At 37.2% G+C, this 26,491-nt stretch overlaps 4 protein-coding genes across 8 annotated transcripts; 2 read left to right on the top strand and 2 right to left on the bottom strand.

Annotated features, from left to right (window-relative positions):
• The first annotated feature begins 538 nt into the window (after window positions 1–538).
• On the top strand, window positions 539–5,124 carry LOC308679910 (solute carrier family 35 member D3). 2 transcript variants are annotated; one of them, XM_081347776.1, is made up of 5 exons: window positions 539–692; window positions 1,052–1,182; window positions 1,369–1,576; window positions 2,947–3,244; window positions 4,597–5,124. In XM_081347776.1, exons 2-5 carry the CDS (start codon window positions 1,151–1,153, stop codon window positions 4,983–4,985), a joined length of 927 nt encoding a protein of 308 aa, XP_081203902.1. In that variant the 5' UTR covers window positions 539–692; window positions 1,052–1,150; the 3' UTR covers window positions 4,986–5,124. The 2 variants fall into 2 exon arrangements, with proteins under 2 accessions (XP_081203902.1, XP_081203903.1); XM_081347777.1 differs by lacking the exons at window positions 539–692; window positions 1,052–1,182 and adding an exon at window positions 2,906–2,946 and having other exon boundaries at window positions 1,453–1,576; window positions 3,050–3,244.
• Window positions 5,125–7,700: 2,576 nt separating this feature from the next.
• ecd (ecdysoneless homolog) lies at window positions 7,701–16,175 on the bottom strand. Its single transcript, XM_081394058.1, has 13 exons — window positions 16,028–16,175; window positions 15,663–15,893; window positions 15,232–15,437; window positions 14,494–14,672; window positions 13,577–13,769; window positions 12,939–13,067; window positions 12,611–12,736; window positions 12,392–12,477; window positions 10,424–10,530; window positions 10,045–10,255; window positions 9,884–9,951; window positions 8,284–8,489; window positions 7,701–8,202 (listed from the first exon to the last, which is right to left on the bottom strand). Exons 2-13 carry the CDS (start codon window positions 15,871–15,873, stop codon window positions 7,993–7,995), a joined length of 1,932 nt encoding a protein of 643 aa, XP_081250184.1. The 5' UTR covers window positions 15,874–15,893; window positions 16,028–16,175; the 3' UTR covers window positions 7,701–7,992.
• Window positions 16,176–18,335: 2,160 nt separating this feature from the next.
• On the top strand, window positions 18,336–19,046 carry gnrh3 (gonadotropin-releasing hormone 3; the record flags this gene model as incomplete). The annotated part of the gene is made up of 3 exons (XM_081394057.1): window positions 18,336–18,473; window positions 18,645–18,719; window positions 18,825–19,046. 3 exons carry the CDS (start codon window positions 18,336–18,338, stop codon window positions 18,894–18,896), a joined length of 285 nt encoding a protein of 94 aa, XP_081250183.1. The 3' UTR covers window positions 18,897–19,046.
• A 3,079-nt stretch (window positions 19,047–22,125) lies between these two features.
• Window positions 22,126–26,425, bottom strand: LOC308707520 (methylated-DNA--protein-cysteine methyltransferase-like). 4 transcript variants are annotated; one of them, XM_081394079.1, is made up of 5 exons: window positions 26,332–26,425; window positions 25,933–26,069; window positions 24,491–24,627; window positions 23,919–24,058; window positions 22,126–23,840 (listed from the first exon to the last, which is right to left on the bottom strand). In XM_081394079.1, the coding sequence occupies exons 2-5, from the start codon at window positions 26,061–26,063 to the stop codon at window positions 23,694–23,696; spliced, it is 555 nt and encodes a 184-aa protein (XP_081250205.1). In that variant the 5' UTR covers window positions 26,064–26,069; window positions 26,332–26,425; the 3' UTR covers window positions 22,126–23,693. The 4 variants fall into 4 exon arrangements, with proteins under 4 accessions (XP_081250205.1, XP_081250206.1, XP_081250207.1 ...); XM_081394080.1 differs by having other exon boundaries at window positions 26,328–26,382; XM_081394081.1 differs by lacking the exon at window positions 26,332–26,425 and having other exon boundaries at window positions 25,933–26,166.
• Between the last annotated feature and the right edge of the window lie 66 nt (window positions 26,426–26,491).

The following is a 26,491-nucleotide window of genomic DNA, read 5'->3' as shown; positions in this document are numbered from 1 at the left end:
TTAATGGCTAACATTCAAATATGATTATATTTGTACATTATGCAATTATGTTTTTACATTGTTTGCAGCCAGTATCTAAAGTTTATGTTGAGGGAAGGGTTGTCAATGCATTCGATAGAAAAGTTTGGCAAACAAATGTTCCCTTATTCTGTCTTGTATAAGCATACGTTATCTGTCCAATAAAGAGAGGCAATCGTCTTAAGTACATAACACTATGAGGTTTCAGAGAATTTCATATTTATATTCTCACTGCACAATGTATTTTACAAAGCAATAATGCATAACACGTCGAAATTGTTAGTCACCTGCTTGATTAATTATTTGTGCAAAGTGTAGCACACAACAACAACACTGCGTCGAGGTCAGGAGACTAGTGTTTACCGAGTTTACCGATGCGAGGTGACGTTTCAATCATTAACACCGCCTGACCTCTGCTTTGAGCCTATCGCAGGCTCGCATAGAGTCCGGTTATGTTCTCAATGCACTCCAACGAGAGGGGGCCAATCAAAGGAAAGAACTAAATCCAGGATATAACACTGATCTTAACGGCGGAAAGAAAATCTTTCATCGAGGGAAGTTAGTTAAACTTATTTGTATTTTTAACTCTCAGAGTGACAACAGCTCATACACCCGTATCTCAATCAATCCGTGGTGGAAATATGTAATGGATTGACATGGTCTCATGAAGCAATGTGAGTTGATCTATCTTAACGTCAATAATCTTTTCTGTATAATATATTTTTTTTATTTCTTTTAAAATATATTTAAAATTTGCTCGGATAATTTATTTTCATTATATTTGATATTTTGATTCTATTTGATTTGACTTTACATTTTTATTTTATTTCGATTAATTTGAATTAAGGGCTTTCATTTTAAATTAATTTGAATAAAAAAGTTATGCGTTTTAAAAATGACATATTTACAGGACAAAATATGACATATTATGTTTTTGGTTTAAATTGCTTAAATGATTATTGGCTAAAATAATGGTCTGTGTCTTTATTATTTTTACCTTTAATTGTTTTGATTACTTGTCTTTTGTGTACAGGTAGTTTTACGTCCATCCTCCAACCCCTGATGCCTTAAAGGGGTCAAAATCTAAACCCGTATTCCACTCCACTGGTCCCGGGGTGGGTGGACCACTAGTATGGACCCCTGGCAAAATCTGGTGTCCAGATGGTGAGATCAAATTTTTGATTGTGAATACTTGCTTGCAAATAATGGCCATCAAATCATCTTTATCATCAGTGCTTGTGAAATTATGCTATTACTTAATCAGTATCTCGAATGTGATATTCTTAGGTGCAAAAATGACAAATAATATTAAGCCATATTTATTTTACTGTCTGTCCATTTGTGTTTTAGTTCGGCATGGTGGCAGATGCATACGCCGCATGCTCTCAGAGCTTGTGTGTATGAAGTGTGTAAACCCCTGGTGCCACTCTTGCTGTGCATCGCGGCCCTGGTGGCTGTGATTGTGTACGCTCTGGCGGATAATCTACACAGTTTTGTAAGCAGGATCTTCATTCCCCAGTATCACTATCCTTATGCGGTGCCACTTGCATTCATACAGGTATTGTGCTCACACAGCTACATCTTTATCAGTTCATCTTTATCAGTTCTACATCTGTTTTATGATCTGCATGCATATTTTAAAGTCGACTTATGTAAGTAATGATCAGATGATTTTGCATGCTTTCTAGTCGTGCATTTGAGGTCAGTGCAGAAAGTTCAGGCCAGTTTTGAAGAACCTGAGTGAATTGAATGGAGTAAATTTTAAAGCTTAAAAGGAGACCAAAAAAATGTATTTACTCACAAAGATATTTTGCAGTATATGTCTAAGCTGCTGTTTTTTACACAATTAATATTAACGGGGACAAGGATTAAACAAGGATTATGTTAAATGGACCATCACTATTTAAAGTCACGAGAAATGGGCATTTATACTGTATCATCATCAATGTTAGGAATATATCTGAATGTGCGTATTGATTATCTATAGGGTGTAAAGCACAAGACTGGGCAGCTCTCGGATGAATCATTAGGTGTGCTACATGTGATCGCTGGACTCGTGCTGTAAACTCCTTTTTAGGAGTCCTTTTAGTGCTTATTTATTTGCATTTATGGCTGGCTCTAAAAAGGATGCAGATAAGATTTGACAAATCGACAGAAAATGTATAACTACAGTGGCTTCAGAGTCTGAGACTACTGGTAAAAATGCGTGCTTTTCGCAGTTTTATTATGTAGTGCTCTTTTTGTTACAAATTAAATCAGTATCACAATTTGAGTAAAACACTGAATTAAAAAAATGTATGAAAACCAGAATGTCTTTGCATTTGGTTTTTCCCTCTTTTGCATGCACTCCACGGCTGTGTGCAAATTCACACTCTGTGCTTCTTTTGAATAAGTAATTACTTTACGACCGTGGAATAGGTACATTCTATATAGATTGAATATGTAATTTGAATGTCATCCGAGTCACATGATCAATGTCACAAATTATTTGATTAATGACCTAGAAACAGAGCAGAATTCTAAATAGTTCGTATTAAATTCATGTTTTTTTAAAACCTTGTTTATTTCTGGGATTTGCTATGTAATCTCTGACTTTTGGACCCCACTGTACTGTAGGAAAGTGTAGATTTGTGTGCTGTGACTGGTTAAAGTTGGTTAAAGTGGTGTGTAAAATGACCTAAACTTTTTTAAACTACACCAATACAATATTCAGTGTATTAAATGTGATCATAAAACGGCATGTATAATGATTTATAAAATGTTCTTTAAAATAGTTTGATAGCATCCATTATGTTTATCATTTCCTCTAAAATTGGCTTTAGTGTTATTAGATACACAATGAAAAGTTTGCAGTATGACTCTCCTGACATTTATGTGTCGTTTTTAGGTGCATTGAACTTCCTCTTACTCCTGCTTTGTTCCCACCAGGTACTTCTGAATCTCATGGCACTGCTAGCTTTGCATGGTGTGGGTCTGATCCACTTGAAACCTTTTTCACTGAGGCTAGCCGAGCGTTTGTTTGTGCCGGCAGTTTGCGGGAGCGTCCAGTGTGTTCTGGCCGTATGGGCTGAAGGCTGTTCCCACTCTGGCCTGTACCCTCTAATCGCTCGCTTCCTCCCAATGGTCAGTGTGAGCTTGGGTCACCTGTTTGCACTGAATATGCCGGGCTCCATCCATGTCTCCTGCCTTCTGACAGTTCTCACCTTCGCCTCCGTCAGCGTGACAGGTATGATGGCTTCAAATATGGGACGTTTCACTGGGACACATTTCTCAATATTTTTTTTCCCCTAAAACTCTTCACACAGCTCTCCTACCCAACTTTCAGCTTGGCACAGCAGTGAGTTTCAAATCCAAAATGCAATATATGTTACATGGTCCATGTTTACATTACAGCACAAAATTATTCCTAAGTTGTCTTTTGTACTAATGGAAACTATATTAGCATCCACACCAACACAAGATAACATTCTGTTTATTATAAGCACGCGCTGCAAATATGTCATCTGCCGCTTTAAATGCTCGAGCTCCTTAAAGTCTGTTGGATTCTGATTGGCTGTCAATGCTTTTTTCATTCATCAGAAAAAAAAATCGTTGTGAAAGTGATTCCAACAATATCGTTCCTCTGTGCTGTTATCGTTATAGTTATGGTGTGGACTCTGCTATTCTTTTACATTTGGAACGATTTTTAAAACAACAACTTTATCATTATAGCTATCGTCATTGGTGTGAACGGGCCTTGACCTCTTAACATCAAATTGTTTTGATACTTTCATTTTTTAGATTTGGAAAATATTTGAATATGGTGTTATGGTAGAAATGTAAAAAATATATATCTTATTCAGTTCTGTACAGGAGTTTTGATGGTTGTGTCTCGATACAGTCATGGCCAAAGCTTTTGGCAGTGGCATAAATTTTGCGTTTTGCAAAGTTTGCTGCTTTAGTTGTTGTGTTGCGGATTCACATAGTTCTTAGATTATTGTGCAGAGTGATCAGATTCATGCAAGAGTGATAATGAAGTGGCATGGAGATCATTACATTGAAATTTTGGATTTGTGGCCAGGCAACTCCCTGGATTTTAATCCTATAGACTAGAGAACCTGTAGTCAATCCTTAAAAGGTGAGTTACCTTTTAGAAGTCCACAAATTGTGATTAACTCTGAGCACTAATAAGGTGCTAAAAACTAAAGAATGGATCGCTATCAGTCAGGATTTGGCCCAGAAGCTGATATCCAGGATGCTGGAGTGAATTGCAGAGCTTATGACAGCTTATGGCAACACTGTAGATATTGACTGAGCATACATTGAATGTTTTTGCCAATAAAAGCCTTTAAGCATTTCATAAGTTTTATTGTTTTCCGGTATACCGTAGAAACATAAGACTGAAGCAGCAAACTTTGCGAAACACAAAATTTATGTCACTGCCATTTTGGCCATGACTGTAAATTATCCGCAGTTTAGCCCACATAGATTGTTGTTGTGCTCACTGTGTGAAGAGTTTTGATGCCACGATTGAGAAATGGGTCCTTGTGATTGTTAAAAACAGTAATTCCATTTTTAATCGCATTTTTCTCTTTCCAGCCTGTGAAGGACTGCATGTGATGGAGCCGCTGGAGTACATCTACTCTCCTCTCAGCCTGGTCCTCCACAGCCTGTCTCTTGCCTGGCTGGCTAAAGTCTCCCAAACGGAGCAAAGCCATGCCTCAACCTTTGACCTTTACTACAATCTGACAGTGTCACGTACCCTCGTATTAGGGTTCCTGTGTGTTTTGCACCCTGACGGCCCAAATGCACTGATTCAAGGCAACTGGCACAGTCTGCTGTTTCTGGGATACATGCTCGGGATGTTGCTGCTGGGTATGGTGCAGCTTTTTTTTGTGGATGTAACAGCGTTGTATTTATCTGCTCTCCCAGCAGCCGTGCTGCATGCTACCAGAGGGCTCGTACTGCCCTTGTTCAGTTTGCTATAGGACATACGGACCAATCAGAGTGTAGATCATTCTGAGGAGCAAAAGTCTATGTAGAATAACCAATCAAATACCTGATCAATCAAATACATGATTGATGATAACAGTATTAAAACTTAATTTATAGGCGTGACGACCTTGTGTAAAGATAACTCTAACTAATTATTTCATATGGTTACACTACCAGCAAGCACTGACGTGCGACTTCTTTCTTTGCTTGCACTGAAACTACGACAACGACAGGTGTTTTCATGAAGGAGCTAATAAGTTCTGGAATTCAATTTTAAATACAAAATACAGGTTTCTTATACATCTCAAACCAGCTTTTATTTTGTACAGACTATATTATTCTGAGTTAGAATTACCCATTATTTTCTATTTGTCAGCTGGAAGTTCTGAGAATGAAAATAACAAATTATATTTTGCATAAAGAAAATCAAGCCCTTTTAGGACCTTTAGGGGTTATTGCGTTGTAATGTAATTTGCATGATAGTTTCACCACAATTCCTCCATTTCATAGTAAAAAAAATAAGTTATTGTTGTATTGGTTTTAATTTACGCCTTTATTTTGTGCTTTTATTTTTTAAAAGTTAAGACAGGAAGATGTTCTTTACTGTATTAGTAATGAAAATGACAAACTAGTATCTGAATGCATTACGGTAATGAGAATGGAGAATGTGCTTAACTGGGCCTTAATGGTCTTAAAGATAAGCCTTATTTTTAATGCAAAATATATTTTTTGATATATATTTTTAAGGTGAAAAATGATCTAAGTATGTTCTTGACATGCTTTTTGAGATTCACCCAAGTATATTATACTACAGCTTAATCTTACAGTAACCTTGGCCCGTTCACACCAAGCACGATAACTATAAAGATAACGATATGCGTCCACACCAGCGACTGATAACGGTCTTTTTATTCTAAGCATGCGCGCGCCCGGATGATCCAGATCCATTTTAAATGCGCGAGACCTTTAAATTAGAATGGATTCTGATTGGCTGTCAGTGTTTTATCGTTCGACAGCTGGAAAAAAATCGTTCTGAAAGTGATCCCAACGATATCGTTCCTCAAATCTTTATCATTATAGTTGTGGTGTGAACTCTGTTATTCTTTAATATAGAGAACGATTTTTAGAATTATATCTTTATCGTTATCTTTATAGTTATCGTCCTTGGTGTGAACGGGCCTTACACTCACAAAAGAGCCTTTCACATTGGTAAAATGCATGGTTTCTTGAAATCACAGCCATAAGCAATACAACAATTTAAGACTAATATAGTAATATATATTATTTAATTAGAAAACCTGTGACTCATGTATTTTTTTAGCTCCTTATTTACAGTATTATTGTTAAAGTATGGAGCAAATAAAACATATTGAGGTTTTCTCACACGCAAACTAAATTCCCAAGTGTTTCAGCTTCTTTCTTGTCATTTCTTGCATAAATCTTATGTATTACATTTCCTGCATATTTTCTTAATGACGGAAGCAGTACGTAATGCACAAATGTAGACCACCAGAAATCCTATAACTCATTGTTATGTAGTGTTGTAGTGGCCAAAGTCTTCCCAAGCGAGAATCATGAGGTTAAAAAGGTTCACCCTCGGTGCTGTGTGGCATTGCTTCTAATCAGGAATGATTGATTTATCTGTATAGACTTTAGGTTAATGTTAAACTAGAATGCAATTTGTTTTGTTAATCAGCGTAGATAAGCACAGGGAAACATTCCCCTTCCTTTTCTCTGAAAGATAGCTGATGGGTGGGCGGTATGATCAAAATTCTGTTTCACGATATGACAAATTTTATTTCACGGTAACGATATATTTCACAATATAGTTATTTATATATAGCCTAGAAATCTAGGCAGCAAAATTTATTTTGCAGCCAGGGTAGTCTAGCAATTCTCCGTTGACTTTCGGAGCTGTAAAAACCTAAATTGGGTCAGGCCAATCACATCGTGTATAGAGTAGGCGGGGCGGGCTTAACATAATGACGACAGAGTTGCGACTGTTCCCTGCTACTTGAAAACAATCCGTGAGCTAGTGTCCGTGTGTTAGTGGTGTTGACGTTTTAAACGCGTCGAAAGCAGCGAGGTTTTTCTGCTTTACACGAAAAGTTATATAAAAAATTCACAGACAACATATGTTCATATTCATGGCAAAATTCAAACGGGACCAGAAAATAATTATTTTCTCCCATTCACTTGCATTGTCGATTTTTCAACCTCGAGGTCCAGGGGGATTAGCGGAAGGGGCGGGAATGAACTGTTGTTGTCAAGTAAGCTTAATGCCATCCCCGTTGTGAACACACACTCCTCTAAACTGTAGCCTATGGGTGCTGCCCTGCTCTAGTTGCGGCTTTTCCCCCCGAAAATATTACGTTAACAACCACCCTTTAGAAAACATAATTCCTTCGTGGATCCTCTTGATCAATTTTCTTCATGTTTCTTTGACAAATCTGTATCTCAGTCTCACGCACGCTGCACGTGAGTTAACCACGCCCACTTATTTACATGTTGCGGTATACACGGAATAAAAAAAATTTGTTAAGGTTGACATTTTCTACCGCGGTAACGATACCGTCATACCACCCAGCCCTAGCTGTAGCTGATATGTTCTGTTGTAGAGCATAACAATAGGTTTTATTAATCTCCAACAAAATGACACTAATTGTAATTGGAAACATCTCAGAAAATATTATCTTTATTCAAAAAGAGGGAGTAAAATGCATTTTAATTATGAACAACATGATAAACAACTTTCTCAGATTTTGTGAAGGAAGAAATTCCCCGTCAATTTTAATGTAAGTGCTCTGTTTTGAAGAAAATATCAATGTTTGGAGGTAATAATTCCCAATTCAGTACTAGGTGTGGAAAAGAACACCATAAATTCAAATATAGTCAGCTGATAGAGCAACAGCTGAAGTTTACTAGGTGAAGGAACGCTGAGTGCATGATAAGTGTGTGATAAGTCTCGGTGAGTTGATTTTTCTATTTCAGTTAGGCTTATCAGGGCTGATCTGCGTCAGGTGGGATGTGGATGCCAAGACTCTGCAGTAGATTAGAGGCAGGCCCAGCTAGACCCGCCTGAGAAGCAAGAGATTCAAGTAAATTTGTAACCAGGTTGAGATCCACATCAAGCGGCTGGATTTCTTCCTCAACAAGCTCTGAGCCCGAGGTGGCTGATGAGCTTTTAAATGCATCTGCTTTATTACTGGCCTACAAGGAAGCAGAAAATAAAAATAATCAAGTTTCTACAAAGTTATGGGCACAGGATAAACAACATCTGTGGATACTTACTCTGTTATTGTGTGTAAAGCTTTGGCCAATATTTGTGCTTTGCAGTTCCTGGTCCATTTCATCCATGTACTTCTTCAGATTCTCCAGCTCCTCTGAACCTGCCTGCTCCTGAAAGCCACCATTCTGCACTTCTTCATTCTCATCCACATCATTGTCGTCATCATCATCATCAAAGTCGTCAGAGTCTAACTCATCATCCTTAGTTCCTGTAAAACAGGAAGTGCTAATTATTAGTAATTTTCTGTAGTATAGATAATTCAGGCATAAAATTCTAAATAAATGACAGATTTAAGTCAAGAAAAAATTAACAGGCTTTATGGAAACCAATTTAAAATATAATAAAAGATATAAAGATTAGTGGTTGATCGATATTGACCGATATTTTTGATGGTCGATATAATATTAATAAAATTTAACTACATGGTTGCAAAACCATATAATAGTGATATATTATAATGGTGATATTAGGTGACGTTTCACGGGTATCTGTTTACAGGTAGCAGGAGTTTAGATTAGATTAGATTTACATTAGTTTCAACTTTGTTATCATTGTGCAGTTTACCATTATAGAGACAATGAAAGGCAGTTAGCGTCTAACCAGAAGTGCAAAAATGCAGAAAAGTGCAATGTGAACAGTATAGACAGGTAGTGCAGTATAATCAGTTTAAGACATATAGTGCAGTGTAGACAGTAGTATACAGTTAATGAAGTGGAATGGTGTACAGTAAAGGCCCTTGCACACCGAGTCCGAAATTATCGCATGCGTTTTTTCGCATTCGTGATTCGGTGGCTCTGAATTGTCAAAACACCATTCAAAATGCTTGCTACGAATGCGAAAAACGCAGAAAATCGAACCTGATTATAATTTTTTTTTTACAGACGAAAGTATTGGAGGCTGTGTGCAAACGTGACTGACATAACGTGAGGTCGTATTTATTTTTTAACTTGCGAAAATTTCGGACGCGAATTTCGGACTCAGTGTGCAAGGGCCTTAAGGATATGGGGATTTGCCATCACGATCGGTAAGAGGAGAGTTAACCTCATTTAAGCCTGCATAGCCGACATGAGCTATCCTGTTGAATAGGCAGGGCAACTATTTAACATAGCATATTCAACATCACATAGTTACAGGCTAACTTCAGTGCGCATGACACAGTAACAACTTTGCATTAGCATTGAGACCAGGCTATGCTTGAACAAACAGTCTGTGAATAGGCTAGTATAAATTATGGCCGTGAAAGAGACTGTGAACCCATTGAATAGGATATGTTTAGTTGGTGAGTAGCATAGGCTACTATTACACAGTAGCGATAACGTTAAGCGCACCAGAATAAAATCTAATATCCAGAAGTAAACAATGTAGCTGACTTACAGATTCAGTTAATATCCACAAATGTGACAAAAGTGGCCAAATAGATACAAGTGCTGTCACGATAAAAGTCCTGGTCCAGACACACTGGACAAACAGAAAAACGTATCGAATCGATAATTGAAAAAATGACATGATTATATCCAAAATATATATAGGCGATATATCGGTCGACCACTAAAAGATTTTAGAGCACTAGGATTCATTAATATCACAGAAAGTCAAACTCACCTAGCAATCTATCAAGAGCACTGGTTACTGCATCTGGATCAAAACTGAAGGGCTCAACCAAGCAAGACCTGAAACACAATTTCAGGAAAAGAAAGTCAAATTATCATGGCGCTATAATAATAACTGAAGTATTGACAATTATTCAGATGGAGTATCATTACCTGGGTATTTCAGCACCTTCATGAGAAGACATGGCATTAATGAAGTTCTTCATGCCTTGCGTTACAGCTATCAGACTGTAGCCAGCTTCTTCCTCCTGCACCTCCTCATGAGGCTGTGCCGTCTTACGAGTGCCATCACTCACCCTTCGACTTCCTTTCTCCTCAAGCAGCCTCTCCAGCTCCTGAGGTGAGATGTCCAACCACGCATCACCTACAGGGGGAGATTGAGAGGACAATACTTGATTAAGAAAAGACTCGATTAAGAAAGGCTCAATCCACAGGCTAGATTCACTTTCAGCATACGCAGAGAAAAGACTCGATATGCACAGGCCTAAGAGAAAACAATCCTCTTTTAAATGGGAGAAAAACTGGTACATACTGTCCTCTGGTGGTAGATGTGCCTCTTGGTTTTTGAGGTCTTCCAAACTGAAGGAGGAGCCCTCCAAAACTTTCAACACCTCATCGCCAGGATTATGAATATCAGGGCTTGAGAAAGATTAAAATGATATATACCAATATTATTTAAAAGTTTGGACTCAGTAAGATTTTCTAATGTTCACCAAGGATACATTTATTTAATCAAAATACAGTAAAAAAAAAAAAAATGATTGCGACTCATTATATTATTCTAACTTATATTAATGGCAAAAATGTTGAAAAGATTATTTGATGAATAGAAAGTTCAAAAGAATTTTATAACAATGCAGAAGTCTTTATTGCCAATTTTGATCAATTTATTGTATTATTTCTGTTAAATGATAAAACAAAATGTACTAGTATTTTCATCAAAAAAAAAAAGGTTTAAAGTCAGTTATTTATATATTTTTCTGTATTGTATCAGTAGGAAATATCAGTTTACATTTCCAAACATTCCTTCTGCCATTAAGTGTAATAAACCAGTGAGATTTGACAACAGCCGGTATGATCTGATCTCACCATCGTCGAGTCCGTCTGTGATTACATGTCTGTGACACTTGAAGAAACCGACCTGCAAAGCTACGCTACGTTAAAACTATGTTTGGTGTGACTAAGGGTGGTCACACCAAACATTGATTTGATATATTTAATAAAAGTTCATTGATAAATAAAATCTATTTATCACATGATTTTTGAAAGAATCTTCACTTTACAGCATTTTTACACAAGTGTCTAAAACTTTTCACAGTACTGTAGCTTTGCAGGAAGGTTTCTTCAAGCATCTTGGAGATGTTGCCGCAGTTCTTCTGGATTTAGTCCATCTTAGTTTTTTCTGTTTCTTCATGTAATCACAGACAGACTCGATGATGGTGAGATCAGATCATAATGGCTGTTGTCAGACTCCTTGTGTATACAAAAATCTCACTGGATTATTACAATTAATGGCAAAAGGAACACTTGGAAATGTAAACTACTTTGCCACACAGAGAAAGTAAAATTAATGCCGAGTTCAGACTGCACGATTTTAGCCCCGATTTTGGCTCGCCGACAGGTTTTGAGAAATCGCAGACAAATGCCCGAAATCACAGGCAAATCGGTGCTCGTTCACTCGAGTGACAATCACGCAGTGTGAATGAGCAAAGACGCGATCTGAGAGAATCGCCGACGAGTCGCCGACACCCGTGAGATATTTGGCATGCTAAATATCTGGACCTGTCGGCGATTCAAAATCCTGCTGTGTGAAAAGTGTTCTGACTGAAAACTACATTGGCGATGACCGACAGCCAATGAGAGAGCAATATACAGAGCAGCGGGGAGTTCGGGGAGGAGTTATAGACCACAATATCAGTATTTTAATAGATATATTTACAATTATATCAAACAGAAACAAAGCACAAACATTTGCTTGACCAGTAGCAACAGCAGCACATTGCAAAATTATTTATTTACCCCCAACTCTCTGTGAAGAACACACAGTCCTTGCTCCCCTTGTCTTCCCAGCCATTTCCTCATGCATAATATGTTTTTCTTTTTCTCCTTTTCGCTGCAAATCAGTGCACAGACAATTTGGATCGCAAGCCTCTTGCAGGCTATAATTTTTAATAACAATTTCAGTCTCGCGCAAGAACTGCGGTCTACGCACGCGGGTTTTTGCGCTATTTCCTTATCACTTCTCGCGTGTGTTTGGTTGTGAAACGTAGTTTGTGGACCAGACAGAAGTTGTCGGCGATTCTTTCTCCTGAAAGTCATGCAATGTGAAACCTCCTGTCGCCGATGCATCGTGCAGTGTGAACACACCAGCAACTGAATGTTACCCCAGATAGTCACGCAGTGTGAAAAGAACAGTGACCCGACTACTTTGAAAATCGTGCAGTCTGAACTCGGCTTAACTCTGTGACAGTAAACTATAAATAAAAAAAGCCACTCTCACCGATGAGTGCTGGTTACCGACTGCCTGAAGAAACTTTCTGCTGATGTCAATGAGGCTTGGTATCGAGCAGATCCTTCTAGTTCACTCTGGGTTCACAAAAATAGTCAAACACATAAGCAAAATCTATATCCACACACACAGATAAAATGTATCTCTCAAGGAAAAGAAATCTTTGCATTATCTGCTTCAAGTATTTTCAACACAGAAACTCTTTCCTACCTTAAAGTATCCATTTTTTTTAAGGCTATCTAAAAAGCCTCTCCATAATGGGTTACTGCTGACTGAAGTCTCTTGCTCTGATGAAGACTGACTGCTTTTGGAGCACATGATTTCAAAGCCATGGGCCTTAGGCATGAACAGAAGGTAGAATGCATTAGCACCATGTACTCTAGTTACAAAATGTATTACATGACAAACTGTATTTCTGAGCATATGAAAAATTCATTCCAATGGCACAAATTTTTAGAGAAAAACACAATCTCTATGAAATGAGATCTGCATTTTAATAGTCAGCTTTCTCTGTACATGACTCATTCCATGCGCTCACCAGTTTCATTCCCAGCTCGTGAGCTCTGTACTGGGGATGAGAGCGGGCGGGAAGCGTGAAACCACTCCGCCGATCTGGAACAAAACTCTGTTGTTGCAGCTGTGCGTACAAGCATCGAGTAAACTTCACCTACAGGAAAGGGGGAAGGGAACAGGTTTGTAGTAACTGGAGGAGTTCTCAATAAATACATAACTGTTTAAAAGTTTGGAGTTAAAAAGTAATTTATTCCTGTGATGGTTTCAGCATCATTACTCCAGTCTTCAGTGTCACATGATCCTTCAGAAATCATTCTAGTATGCTGATTTGGTGCTAAAGAAACATTTCTTCTCATTGACAATGTTGAAAACAGTTGTGCTGCGTATCTTTTGTGGAAGCTGTGACATTTTATTTCAAGATTTTTTTGATGAATAGACAGTTCAAAAGAACAGCATTAAATGCTCATAAATAAATATATACATTTTATTATTTTTATTTAAAAAAAAAATGTTTTACATCCTTGCTGAATATACGTATTCATTACTTTTTTAATCTATTTTTTAATTCAGACCCCACCGGTAGAGTGCATTCGACAGAATTCAGCAAGTACTTTCCCACATAAAGATAAATTCAGAACAAGAAAAATGTTGACTGCTTCTTACTGATGTCATAACTCTGGAGTCAGGAGGAAAGGTGCGGAAAGTTCGGCAGGCCTGGAGGTCAACAGGGTCACGCAAATAGAAAGCAGACACAGCCGGGGCTATAAGGTCAGGCCTCCTAGACAACACCACAGCGATGCCCGCAGGCACGTAACAGTGGGCGCGGTGGAAATTCTGCTGGATTTTATCTGGATACCTGCACACATACATACAAACAAAAAAAATGAGTAACAGAAACAACTGAATTGCTTATTTTAAAGTGCCCCTATCATGCTCCACATCTCCAATAATAGGTTTACATGCATCCAAGGTTAAAAAACACAAACATTTTCATAACGTACAATTGCAGCACCACCTCTTTTCTCACAGTATCTGAAACGGTGTGTATCAGAAATGTAACGTTCATTACCATATTAGAATTTTAGCTCCGGAGGCCTCCTCCACACTTGTATACACAGTGATACGAAGAGCAACAATGGAGTCGGTTTTACCGTATCAATCCGTGCACGAGTCCTCATCCTTTGGAAGTGCATGCATGATGCAAAGTGGATTTGCTTTCCCACGCAGAAAACTTGTCGACAACACGAACCAAACTCTTCCAGGCCTCAGCCACAACTACAGCGTTTGAGGGCGGATTAAAGTCGACATTGCTCAGGGGCAGCCAATGAAGACCATATACTGGCTTTATGCAAATGTTACAAACCTACACAAGTTTGTGCAGGAAGTGAGGCTGAAATTCCTGACGGCTTGTTTCAGGCAGTTCTGAATCGGTTCTGTCTTTTGGGAGATAATTACTCTATTTATCGTGCACTTTGATCTCTGAAACTTTGCAGTCACAAACAGCTATATTACACACTACACGAAAGGTAATATCTGAAAGAGCATAATAGGGGCATTTTAAACAATGACATCACTCTCACCCATCCAGCCTCCTGGCCAGAGCGGAGCGTATGGGCTGTTTGGCTAAACAGCTCTCAGTGTGTGAGTGCAGCACCTCTAGAGCCTGACCCACAGCAGGCACTGAGTCTCTAGGCCAGCCAACCTCTCCAGAACGTGTATGGTTGGGTAATATGTGCAGCTCTCCCTGGTACAGGAACACCTGAGAAACACAATTACAAACATTACAAGTCATAAGCCAAGGGGAACAGACTATATATGCACTATATACGCAACGATGACAAGAACAGCCTTACTTCTAAAAGAGAGAGAAAGAGATATGTATATATATTTTTCCTGCAAATAATAATAACCATCCATCACTGATTAATACAAACTGTGGTGACAGTGCTAGGATCAAATGTTACTACAATGGTCCTAAATGTGTAAGAGCCACAAGTTACTTATTTCTTTATATAGATGTGGAATTAATAATTGTGAATAAAGTGTATCATAATATTTCTGAAAACTTGAAAATTAAGCTCCAATAATATTGCTTAATGATGGTGACGTCATTTCCTACAATTACCGTTTAATGAAATGTAAGATTGGGTAGTTTTTCGAGTTCAACTCATCCTCATATATAACGGCGGTCCACAGGAATGCACCAAATTGTACGGATTGATGCATATCAGTGGCATTTGCATGTACTTCAAAGAATACCATGGTCCAAAAATCATGATAATATCATGGTACTAGGATTTCCAATTTCCAATACAAACCCTGTTTTCACTGCTGTCTGGGTCCAGCCACTTCGGCAGGTGTTCAGCGGCTTCAATCAGAATAAACTGTCCATCATTATCATAGACAACAACAGCTACATCACTAAAGGTGCGCGTGATCTCTTTTAGCAGGTAAACGATGAACCATTCATCCTCCACATTATCTCCAAACTCAGTAACACCACCCAGGTGTGCGGGCACATCACCTATGGAGTGAGAATAAAAAAAAGAGAAGTGAGCTGTTTATAAAGGCCTCTTTGAAAACGCATAATAAAATAAGCAATTCTGTGGAGCGTATACATTCGTGACTAGCAAAAAAAGAATGGCAGAAATTATACTCTCTCTCTCTCTCTCTCTCTCTCTCTCTCTCTCTCTCTCACACACACACACACACACACACACACGCATATATGTGTGTGTATTACTCTTACCTTTCTCAGGGTGATATCTTATATTGAAGGGCTGATGTTGCCAGATGTACGGCACCAGAAGAGGGGCGATCTCAGCGAGGATGTTCTGCAGGATCTGTTTAAGGGATTTCTCATTGGCTTCTGCGTCTGATGGGTCAGGGTGAGCCAGAAACAGCTGATACTGGACCGCGTCTTCGGGAATGGCAGGTCTTCTCAAAACATCCATGTTCATGTCTCATTATACCATAAAAGCTGAGGGGAGAAGCACAGATCACGTCACTGATTTGGTTCGAGGTTAATGTAACGTGCAGACGCCATACATTATTACGGTTTCAACAGCATACTATTTTTGTTCATGTAACGTTAGATATAAGTCTGGAAATTACCTGTGAGAGTTTATTAGTTCTTCCTCTTCATTATAATTATACTTATAAATATAATTATAAATTATACTATAGCTTGATAAAAACTGCTGAGAATGACGGTCATGTGGACATCTTGACTTGTTTTGAGTCTTAGCTCGCGGGATTTTCCTTACACGCCCCGGAAGCGTCGTAGTTTAGGATACAAGTCCTCAGTTCAAAATAAAGGTCGTTTTGAGCCATTTGACCTTTTGAGGTTAACACAAAATATTAATGTGTAATAAATAAATGTGGTTATATTTTACATTTAGTTTATTTATTTATTCCTCTTATTTTAGTAAAAAAAAAAAAAAAACTAAAATAACTAAAATACAATTTAGCAAAATCCATCTCTAGGGTTAAAACTTTATAGTTTTAACAGATATATGCTAAATTAAATTATTAAGTAGTTATAATAGTTCTATTCAGCAAGGATGCATTAAATTGATCAAAAGTCACAGTGAAACATTTATGTTACAAAATATTTTTATTACAAATAAATGATGCTCTTTTGAACTTTCTGTTCATCACAGAATCCTGAAAAGAAAAAATGTTTCTTAAGCAGAAAATCATCATATTACAATGATTTCTGAAGGATCATGTGACACTGAAGACTGAAATTTTCACAATTTCACAATATTACTGTTTTTAGTGTATTTTTATCATAATAAATGCAGCCTTGGTTAGCATAGCCTTCTTTCAAAAACATAATAATAATAATAAAAAAAAAACTCTAACTCAAACTGAACCCAAATCTTTTAATGATAGTGTATACAAATAAAATTGAATTAATTGGTTGGCTGGTTATATCAAAGTTAGACACTAGAGAACACAAGGAAAGGTTACCAAATGTAACAGCTGGTAAGTTAGTTAGTTAGTTAGTTAGTATAGTTAGTTAGTTAGTTACTTAGGAACATAATTTATAGGTGTATTTAAAAACAATCCCAAGCGAATGCTTGATTGGAAGTCAGATGATTCAGTCCTTGTCTCTGACAGAGCCATACCAATTTTTGGCCTTTATGTCTCATCTTTTCCCCTGTGTGTTGATCTGGCCATCAGAGTGTCTCTTTGGTCCATTTAAACACATTATTTAATAAATCTTACACTTTAAACAGGTCCATTAGCTAGGTCCCCACGACAGCTCTTTATCAATTTTGGAAATCCAGCCCCAGGTGTGCATTAGAGTGTGCATTAGAGAGAAACCTGCACCTGCCCTGTGGTCGCAAGACTCCCAAATGACGAAAGAGCATTGCAACTCATTTTAAGAGGACTGTATAAAGGAGACCAAGAACAGCACACTTCATCTTGATCAAAGACAGCAGGTAAGACTTGAAAATTCTGTATCACTGTAAAAAAAATATTTTCATGATTTGTTATCACAACATTTATCTTTTGTCAAATTAATGTGGTTCAGATAACATAATATTTAGAATTTATATTTATTAATCTCCTTCATTGTATTAACTTAATTTTTTATTTCAATGAACTCAAAATTGTATGGCAACCAGGTAACTTTTTTAAGTTCAACCAACAATAATTTTTTTCAGTGTAGTGTTTTCTGAATATCTTTAGATTTAAACTTAAGATTTAAGTAGCCTAACTCATTTAAAGAAATGACAGATTGTAACTAACTTGTATTTAATTGCTGTATCTTTGTACCCACTGCTTTCACCTCTTAAATAGACTTGAATTTCATTTATAGATATTTATATTGTTAAGAGAAAACAGGCCTATAGTATTTCTGTGCATGTTTTGAATGGTTATGTTGAGCTGTTGCGTAAATTGTTAGAAACTGGGGTTGAATGTCATTACGTTGTACTTTGACAATACATTTTTCGCCTCAGACTGAATAAGTTTGAGCTGTAGGCTACTCATATCAATACAGATATTGATATATCAGTATTTTTATGTTAAAACAGCTCCTACAGCTGAATTTAAATTAAACAGCACTTTCAATCTTCTGTAATTCTTCCATTTTTCTTGTTTTTATTTTTACTTTTACTTTCTTGTACAGCACTTCGGTCAACCCAGGTTGATTTTAAAATGTGCTTTATAAATACAATTTTATTTGATTGAAACAATTTTATTTGATTGAATTAATATTAGTATACTATAATCAATAATTTTGTTCCAATAGATTTATAAAAACCAAATAATTGGATAAAATTGTTGTTGTTTTTTTCATTGTAAGATTTTTTGGCTATCAACAACTAAACAATTTTCATATATTTTATATGAAGGTTTACATTAGAGTATGATTTTGCCTATTACATGTCTTTGTTTCAGTTTTAGCATGGAGTGGAAAGGAAGGGTGCTGGTCCAGTTGTTAATGCTAGTGTGTGTGTTGGAGGTTAGTCTTTGCCAGCACTGGTCATACGGTTGGCTTCCTGGCGGAAAGAGAAGTGTTGGTGAAGTGGAGGCAACATTCAAGGTGAGATTATCCTCTTGTCCTCTTCTCTCTTCTGTCATTTTGAAAAAAAAAAAAAATATATATATATATATTAAGTATGGGAGACCGGGAGTAACACGGGGTGGACATCAAAAACTAAGAATATTAAAAGTATTGAGATGTGTGACTAGAGTAAAAATCTGTCTCTGTCAGATGATGGATGCTGGTGACACATTGCTGTCTATTCCCGCGGACACTCCAATGGAGCAGCTTTCACCTATACACATCGTAAGAGCATGACTGTTCCTCTTTCTTATTGGAAAACATCAGCAGCTTAATTTCCCAGTGTGAAACTGTACTTGATCAGTGATCTCTCGTCTATTGTGATTACAGATGAATGAGGTGGACGCTGAAGATTTGCCTCTGAAAGAACAGAGATTTCCCAACAGACGAGGAAGAATGTAAAAGCATAAAAGATGAAGATGAACCCTTGGAGCCAATGATAATACAATTTTGTGTTATTCCATGGGAACAACATGTATGAAGTCCTGATGAAATATCCTCCTCATGGTTTTAATAAAAAGCCTATACTGCACTAGAGGTGCATATTTGTTCAAAATCAACCCTCGCTCATTTATTATTAGACATTAGGCTATGTTTTGAGAGCTGAAGCAAGAGTAGCACCAAATGCCTTTTTCACCTCAAAATACAGACTAACATTTAGGATAGGCTTTACATCGCAACTGTGCTTTCACGTCGTGGTGCTCTTGTATCCATGTTTACACAGTGATTTCACAAAAGATTTGTGACATTTATAATTTGTGTACTTTGGAGATTAGTCATTTATGCTGATATTTATAGCCTAGGCTATTAAATGTGTTGTGGCCAATAAATATATCAAAAATGTTTAGGGGAGACCTGGGAGTGTTGTACAGATAGTTCTCTAGCTTTGCATTCATGCTAACTTCAACCTACATGCTAAAACTTTAGCCAAATTATGCCTGCCCTGTTAAAATAAAATCACGTGAGTTTTTTTGTTGCGCAATGAGGGATTTATGATAGGTACTAGGCCTAAATATGTTTCCAGCATAGTTTATGCGCATGTCTTCTTATCAGATAAAAACATTATAGCGCATTCGATTTTTTTGTGCACATTTTTAGAAATAATGCGCATCTCGGCAAATGTAGATTGTGTGGATCTTATTTCAGCAAACCTCTCTTACATAAATCCCCCGATAGTGTTTCAACTCACCTCAGTGGTGGGGTAACAACGGTCGGGAACTCTAATGTGTTTGACAATAACGCACAAAATCTGTGATTGTGTTGTACATGCCCAAGTGGGTTATATTTAAAGCAGACAAATGTAGCTACCATGTATCAAATTTTGAGAGATAATAGCATCCCCGCGGTCTCCCCACATAGATTATCAGTTATCTTGTTGCATTTGTTAACGGCTATGGACACCTGATCGCTAATATGATTAAAACTGCATTATATCACATTGGTGGTTTGAATCATGCGTTGCAAACTACGAAAACTGAATCAAGTAGGCTCTATAGGCTAATGCGAGAAACAAACACGACAGCCTGTCTATTTAACTGACTTTAGCATTAAAGGGATAGTTCACTTTGAAAATAAATTTTGGTATGTTTTAGCTTACCTCAAGGGCATCCAAGATGTAGGTGTCTTTTTTTCCGCAGTAGTTTCAATTTGGATATTTTTAGGTCAAACCGTTCTTGTCTGTCAGTCAGATAATGCAGGTCGATGGTCACTGTATCAAAACACAAGCACAGAGTCCAAATTAAAACAATTCCTCATCGTCCAAATTAAACAATTTCCCATCGTAAGTACACATTGATGGCCTAAGACACGAAACGAGCGGTTTGTGTGTGAAAATGAACAGTATTTATATCGTTTTTACCTCTTGTAACACAGCACACGTCCAAATGATCTGACGGCGCGGGCGGGTATAGATGTATACATAGATGTCGCCTTGGCTACGGTTTCGTTCTAATGAACTGCAGTAGCAAAGGCGACATCTAGTGTATACATCTATACCCGCTCGCGGGCGGGTATAGATATATACACTAGATGTCGCTTGGCTACGGTTTCGTTCCAATGAACTGCGTAGCCAAGGCGACATCTATGTATACATCTATACCCGCCCGCGCCGTCAGATCATTTAGACGTGTGCTGTTTTCAAGAGATAACAACGATATAAATACTGTTCGTTTTCTCACACAAACCGCTCGTTTCGTGTCTTAGGCCGTCAATGTGTACTTACGATGGGGAATTGTTTAATTTGGACGATGGGGAATTGTTTTAATTTGGACTCTGTGCTTGTGTTTTGATACAGTGACCATCGACCTGCATTATCTGACTGACAGACAAGAACGGTTTGACCTAAAAATATCAAAATTTAAACTACTGTGGAAACAAAGACACCTACATCTTGGATGCCCTTGAGGTAAGCTAAAACATATCAAAAATTTATTTCAAAGTGAACTATCCCTTTAAGTTTAACTTTCAGTAAGCAATTACCATGCTCAATAAAAGTGTCAACAATCTGTGACTCAGCAGGTAAATAAACATTTACCTTTTAGCGATTGAACATAGTCCTTCTCCAAAAGGTCTTCTAAATTTGGATTCTGATTGAGTCAGCTTGACACCTTTGATAGTGATGACTAATGGCTCCGCTCCACATAGTTCATAAAATGAAGTTGAGGAAATTCATATGTGAGTGTCAGAGGTGAGATCTGGCATTGCCTCTTAACTGCATAATGGTGTGAGTCTGACATATTAATCAAATTTAAGTGCAATGCATTATCACCTGAGAGCGTAAAGAGCAATGAAGTAGGCTACCTACACAGCATGATACATTCACATTTGACAGAAACAAACTGAAAATCTGAGAATCAGGTGTCAAAGTTGAGGGTTAGTTGAGGTAGAGCAAAAAGCTGCTCATAAAGATTTTAAAAATAAAATAAAGTCTGAAGCATTTCTTTAAGTAACCCATATGAATGATGTGTCCTGACACATTAAATGCTTTGAAGATTAAAACACCAGCATGGGACTAATGCAGCACAGGGATCATATTGTAAATCACCATCATTCTGTCAATCAAAAGAGAATCTTTAGACTTTAATCAGAGTTTATTCTCATTCTGAACCATTAATCCAGTTTGATCAAGTCTTACCCTGACAAATGACTTACAGCAGACTAATTACACGGATACTCCCCTATGGTTTCCCTTGTTCAAGTGTATCGTGGTAATATAATGTTAAATCTAAATGTAAAATATTATACCTTACATGGATTTAACAGTTTTAACTCATTTGTTAGTATGTGGTCTTATCCTCAGCAGATTAGCTTTCCATCTCTGCCATCATGACATTTAAAAAAAGCATCACCCAACATTGCTTCATTTAAGTTTCTATAAGTTTCATGCAGTTTATATGGGCTCCGTATCCCATAAGTTTGGTCTAAAAAAAAAGGTAAACATTTTTCTGCAATTAACCGTTTAAAAACGAAGAAAGACAGACTTTATGTTTTGTTTTTCATTTAAACTACTGCTATTAATTTCCACAAATTTAGTGTCCCGTTACATTATTTTATAGCATAAAGGAACAAATTCAATGTAAATACAAATTACATATATACACACGTTACCCAATCTTTTAAAAAAATATTATTTCATGCATTTTTATGTTTATTGTACAAAATGACACATTACTCAGGGTTTTAGCAAAAAAAAAAAAAAAAAAACAGTTCTGGCAACAACAAAAAAATACAAATATTATAGAAATGATTAGAGTATACTATAATGAATAGAAAATAAAACGGCGCATTTTTTCTGATCATGTACTGAAAAGAAGAAAATAAAAGAGTTTCAGACTCCTTCTCATGGAAAATGTCACAGGAAATTAATACAGATATAGATTAAGACACACCTTTCACATAGTCTACAGAGTTATGATAACAGCTCCCACACTTCACTGAATGATTTGAAATTACAGGGAGGGTTTGTGTTCACTGAGCACGATCCAACTGTTTTTCTGTCAGGCACAAATTGCTGTTCTGTAAGGTGGCATGATGCCGTATGTGAAGACTTAGTGAGAGATCAGCACAGCCTGAGGCAGTGGATGCAGCTCATGTCACATATGATCAAACACAATATAATGCAGTAGCACACTACTGACTGTGGGTATCTCACCAGGGACTTTCATCCTCCCATTAAAGAGATCTAAAGAGACTGTGTGTTTGAAAGAGACTTCATTAAAGAGACTGTGTGTTTGACATCCAGAGGAACTAAGAACACTTTTGAAATACTTGACTACTTGACCCTCGGCCATATGCAGTATGCATTTGAAAAGTTGTGGAATTAAATGAAATGCTTTATGTAAAAAAATAAAAACACTCAGATGTTGGTAAGGGAAATCTTTGATAATTGTGCTTGAGAAATAAATGATTTTTCATTATGACACATTATGGAGGAACACAAAATAAAACTTGCCACTGATAATGTGTCTTGTACACATTTGCTGGTATATTTATCAGTTTGACAAAATAGATTTTGCCATCACAGGAATAAATTACATTTTAAAATATATTGAAATAAACAGTTATTTTGAGCTGTAACAATATTTCACAATATTACTGTATTTTTTGATCAAATAAATGCAGTTTTGGTGACCGTAAGAGACTTTTTTCAAAAAAAAAAAAATATGAACTTAATATTTCACGCTTTGACCGGTAGTGTAGATAATTGATCCACCATTAATAAACATCTAATTTGCTATATAGAGCTGTTTATTTGCTTAAACATTTCTTATAAAACTCTAGTTAGCATAACTTATTTAAGCATAACTTGCTGCAAAAAATATCCATATGAATTTCAGGAATAAAAGATTACAAAATATGCAACAATAAAAAGAGAAATGACAATTTATTTAAAATAATTTTCTGTAATCCTTTGGATTAAACATCTTGTTTATAAAATGATTTTTCAAATCACATTTAACAATGTCAATGTAACACTGACAACCATAACACCACCTGCTCTCAAAAACACAATTCCAAACAGATTCCTCTAAAACTGAAAATCTGTCATAATGTTTTTCAAACTCAGACTTCATAAAAAAAAAAAAAAATTGGAATGTAATTTCTGCAAACAATCAAAAATCTGTCATAATGTTTTTCAAACTCAGACTTCATAAAAAAAAAAAAAAAGCAGCATGAAGATTTTGGGGTCCATCCGATGGATTATTCACTCTTTGAAGCATTGAGCTCCAATGCTTTTTTCTCATGAGTGAGCAACCAGACTTTAATATCATCTCCCTTTCCTCCCATGTATGATCCACTGTCCCCTGAACTGCGCAGCACCCGGTGGCACGGCACTATCAGTGGAATCTGAGAGAACAACAGAGAAAAAGATGCATCAGATGAGATAAATCAATCTGTCATGATGACCATTCCAACAAAACTCACAGGGTTTTTCTTCATGGCTGAGCCCACGGCTCGCACAGCATTTGGATTCCCAATCATTTCAGCAAGCTTCTTGTACGAGACCGTTTTCCCAAACCCCACTTCCTTCAACAGAGTCCACAGCACATGCGCTTTAAAAGAATCTAATAAAGAGAGACAAGGAGAAAAGCAGTGAAAAAGAGTGGCAGTGTTTCTCAAAAGCATCGTGAGCCGAGTTGATCATAGAGACGATGGTTCTACGATCTACTTAGGCTTAAGATGTTTTTGAGAAACGCAGCCCTGGTTATTACTTTAAGGTCTGGTTTCACAGACAGGGCTTAGATTAAGCCAGGATTAGACCTTCAATTAGGACATTTAAGTAGCTTTTATAAACGTGCTTAGAAAAAAAAAACATTACTGGTGTGCATCTTGAGAAAAAACAATGGCACTGACATATTTTAAGATATGTCAGTGCAAGTTGCTTTCAGTTAAAACAGCTCAAACATGCATTTTAGTCTGGGACTAGGCTTAAGCCTTGTCTGTGAAACCAGGCATAAATGAGTCAGGTGAAGTGGGGTAATGCGTATGTGACTAACCGCTCTGCATTTGTGGATGGTGTATGGCAGGCAGAGGAAGAGTGCTGATGGACTCGGGTTTCATGAAGTAGCACTGAAGCCAGTCAACACAGCACTGTAACTCAGGGCTCATTTCTGACTGGCCAACGGGGCGTACACTACAACAGGATACACTTAAAGTCAGCATGAAACGGAAGTTGCTTCCTATAGTGACGTATATCTGAGTGAAACGACATCGCGAACAAGGAAAAATGTAGGACGGGACTTGATTTTGACCATCGAGAATTAATTGGGTCATTGGATCGTTGTGGTTTGCTATTGCTTTGATCTCATGCAAGTGACAGGTTGTCCCATCCTAAGAGAAGTCATAAGAGGAGATGTTATTGGCAAAAAGTGTGGGGTGAAAGTTATTTTGCGAGGGCACATGAATTTAAAAATAATAATAATGATGTGCACGGATAAATCATTTATATTAAATACTGCAAAATTCCATAAAAAAAATAAGAATTGTCAATTTTGACTTCACTTAAAGGAGAACTCCGGTCAATTTTAACATTGAGCTCATTTTTTTGTCAATTTGGAGTGCTGTCAATACAGAGAACAACGACAAAAATCGGTGTTGCCTACACAGTGTTATCCTCTTTTTAAAATTTGCACCCTGTTGACTTCAATGGGGCAATATTTAAACCTGCTTTTAGTTAGTAACCTGTTTAGTTACCTATGATCACGCGCGTGAACCCGGCAATCGACTACTTTGGACTTCAACCGAAAACAGGATATAAATACAGGTATTTGCGCTGGCTTAAATAACATCATTTTTATCCATTTCTTTCACATCTACTGCAGTCAGATTCACCCGTGTTCACTCTGAAGGAATCACTCACATGACCTGTGCACTTGTAATGACACATCAAGGATGTTAAGAGGCTAAAAGCAGGTTTAAATATTGCCCCATTGAAGTCAACAGGGTGCAAATTTTAAAAAGAGGATAACATGGTGTAGGCAACACCGATTTTTGTCGTTGTTCTCTGTATTGACAGCACTCCAAATTGTCAAAAAAATGAGCTCAATGTTAAAATTGACCGGAGTTCTCCTTTAAGCTTTCAGTGTTTATGTGAACATCTTTAAGAATTAAAACCAAGCAATTTAATTCACAAACGACATCCTCTAGTTTATTATAATACCAGTTGTATAATACCATCAATTGACAGAACCTGTGGCACCACAGAATGTTGACTCATACATTAATTTTTTCAGTTTGTAAAAAAAACGCTCTAATGGAATTTAATTAGTCAATATGGCAAGGCATTCAGGAGGGTTTAAAACAGAAATGTACATCATCTTATAAATTGATTCAGAGTTTCGAATAGCTTCATTGCTCCCATAACTGCACTTTAAGTGTGGTTTACATGTTGTTACTGGGTGCTGCTGACTCAATTTGTGTGCATGTTTGTGAGAGTTACCTCTCCTCCTTATCTGTTCCCAGTTTGATATTAATGGTGTGGACTCCCTTCTCACAGCCGCTCAGCAGGATCTCCCCCACTGGCGAGCAGAGAATCACATCACGCAGCACACAATGACCGCTGTCAGTCATCGCAAACTGCACACAGCAAGCAATCTGTTGTCAAAACCCCGTCAAACACATGCAATATAGGCTACTAAAGTCATGTGTAACGCATACAGCCATGACAACCAGCTGTCACACACAGTCTATGGTCACACATCATAATCCCGCACGTGCACACAAAATATCAAGTTAGTTTTTTGCGCACAGGTAAAATGTCACAGTTAAATATCACCGACAGTTAATTAATGCAAGATGACATTATTTGATTGCAGTTGTGAGCAGTAAAATTACCTACACGATTACAACGACGACTTTTTTTTATATATATATCTTTGGAACATGACCGAAAAAATTCACTTCCTGCTTAGAAAATGTACTAAACAAAACAGGAGAACTGACCAATCACAGCACAGCATGTTTGTGCTCAGTTCTGTGATTGGACAATATTGCTCTCA

This window comes from Scardinius erythrophthalmus (genome assembly GCF_964197995.2).
Source record: "Scardinius erythrophthalmus genome assembly, chromosome: 19".
NCBI classification, from domain to species: domain Eukaryota; kingdom Metazoa; phylum Chordata; class Actinopteri; order Cypriniformes; family Leuciscidae; genus Scardinius; species Scardinius erythrophthalmus.
This window is presented reverse-complemented; position numbering and strand designations above follow the sequence as displayed.

What these genes read in the sequence shown, in the direction of transcription:
- LOC308679910 (XM_081347776.1), top strand. Translation starts at nt 1,151, where the DNA reads ATGGACCCCTGGCAAAATCTGGTGTCCAGATG. An exon ending in CAAAATCTGGTGTCCAGATG is followed by an intron (nt 1,183 to 1,368) that starts GTGAGATCAAAT and finishes TTTGTGTTTTAG; the next exon opens with TTCGGCATGGTGGCAGATGC. An exon ending in TGCCACTTGCATTCATACAG is followed by an intron (nt 1,577 to 2,946) that starts GTATTGTGCTCA and finishes TGTTCCCACCAG; the next exon opens with GTACTTCTGAATCTCATGGC.
- ecd (XM_081394058.1), bottom strand. Translation starts at nt 15,873, where the DNA reads ATGAACATGGATGTTTTGAGAAGACCTGCCATTCCCGAAGACGCGGTC. An exon ending in TCGGTAACCAGCACTCATCG is followed by an intron (nt 10,531 to 12,391) that starts GTGAGAGTGGCT and finishes ATCTTTCTCAAG; the next exon opens with CCCTGATATTCATAATCCTG. An exon ending in GCTTTACACACAATAACAGA is followed by an intron (nt 8,203 to 8,283) that starts GTAAGTATCCAC and finishes GCTTCCTTGTAG; the next exon opens with GCCAGTAATAAAGCAGATGC.
- LOC308707520 (XM_081394078.1), bottom strand. Translation starts at nt 24,767, where the DNA reads ATGACCCAATTAATTCTCGATGGTCAAAATCAAGTCCCGTCCTACATT. An exon ending in CCATCCACAAATGCAGAGCG is followed by an intron (nt 24,059 to 24,490) that starts GTTAGTCACATA and finishes TCTCTTTATTAG; the next exon opens with ATTCTTTTAAAGCGCATGTG. An exon ending in CAGCCATGAAGAAAAACCCT is followed by an intron (nt 23,841 to 23,918) that starts GTGAGTTTTGTT and finishes TTGTTCTCTCAG; the next exon opens with ATTCCACTGATAGTGCCGTG.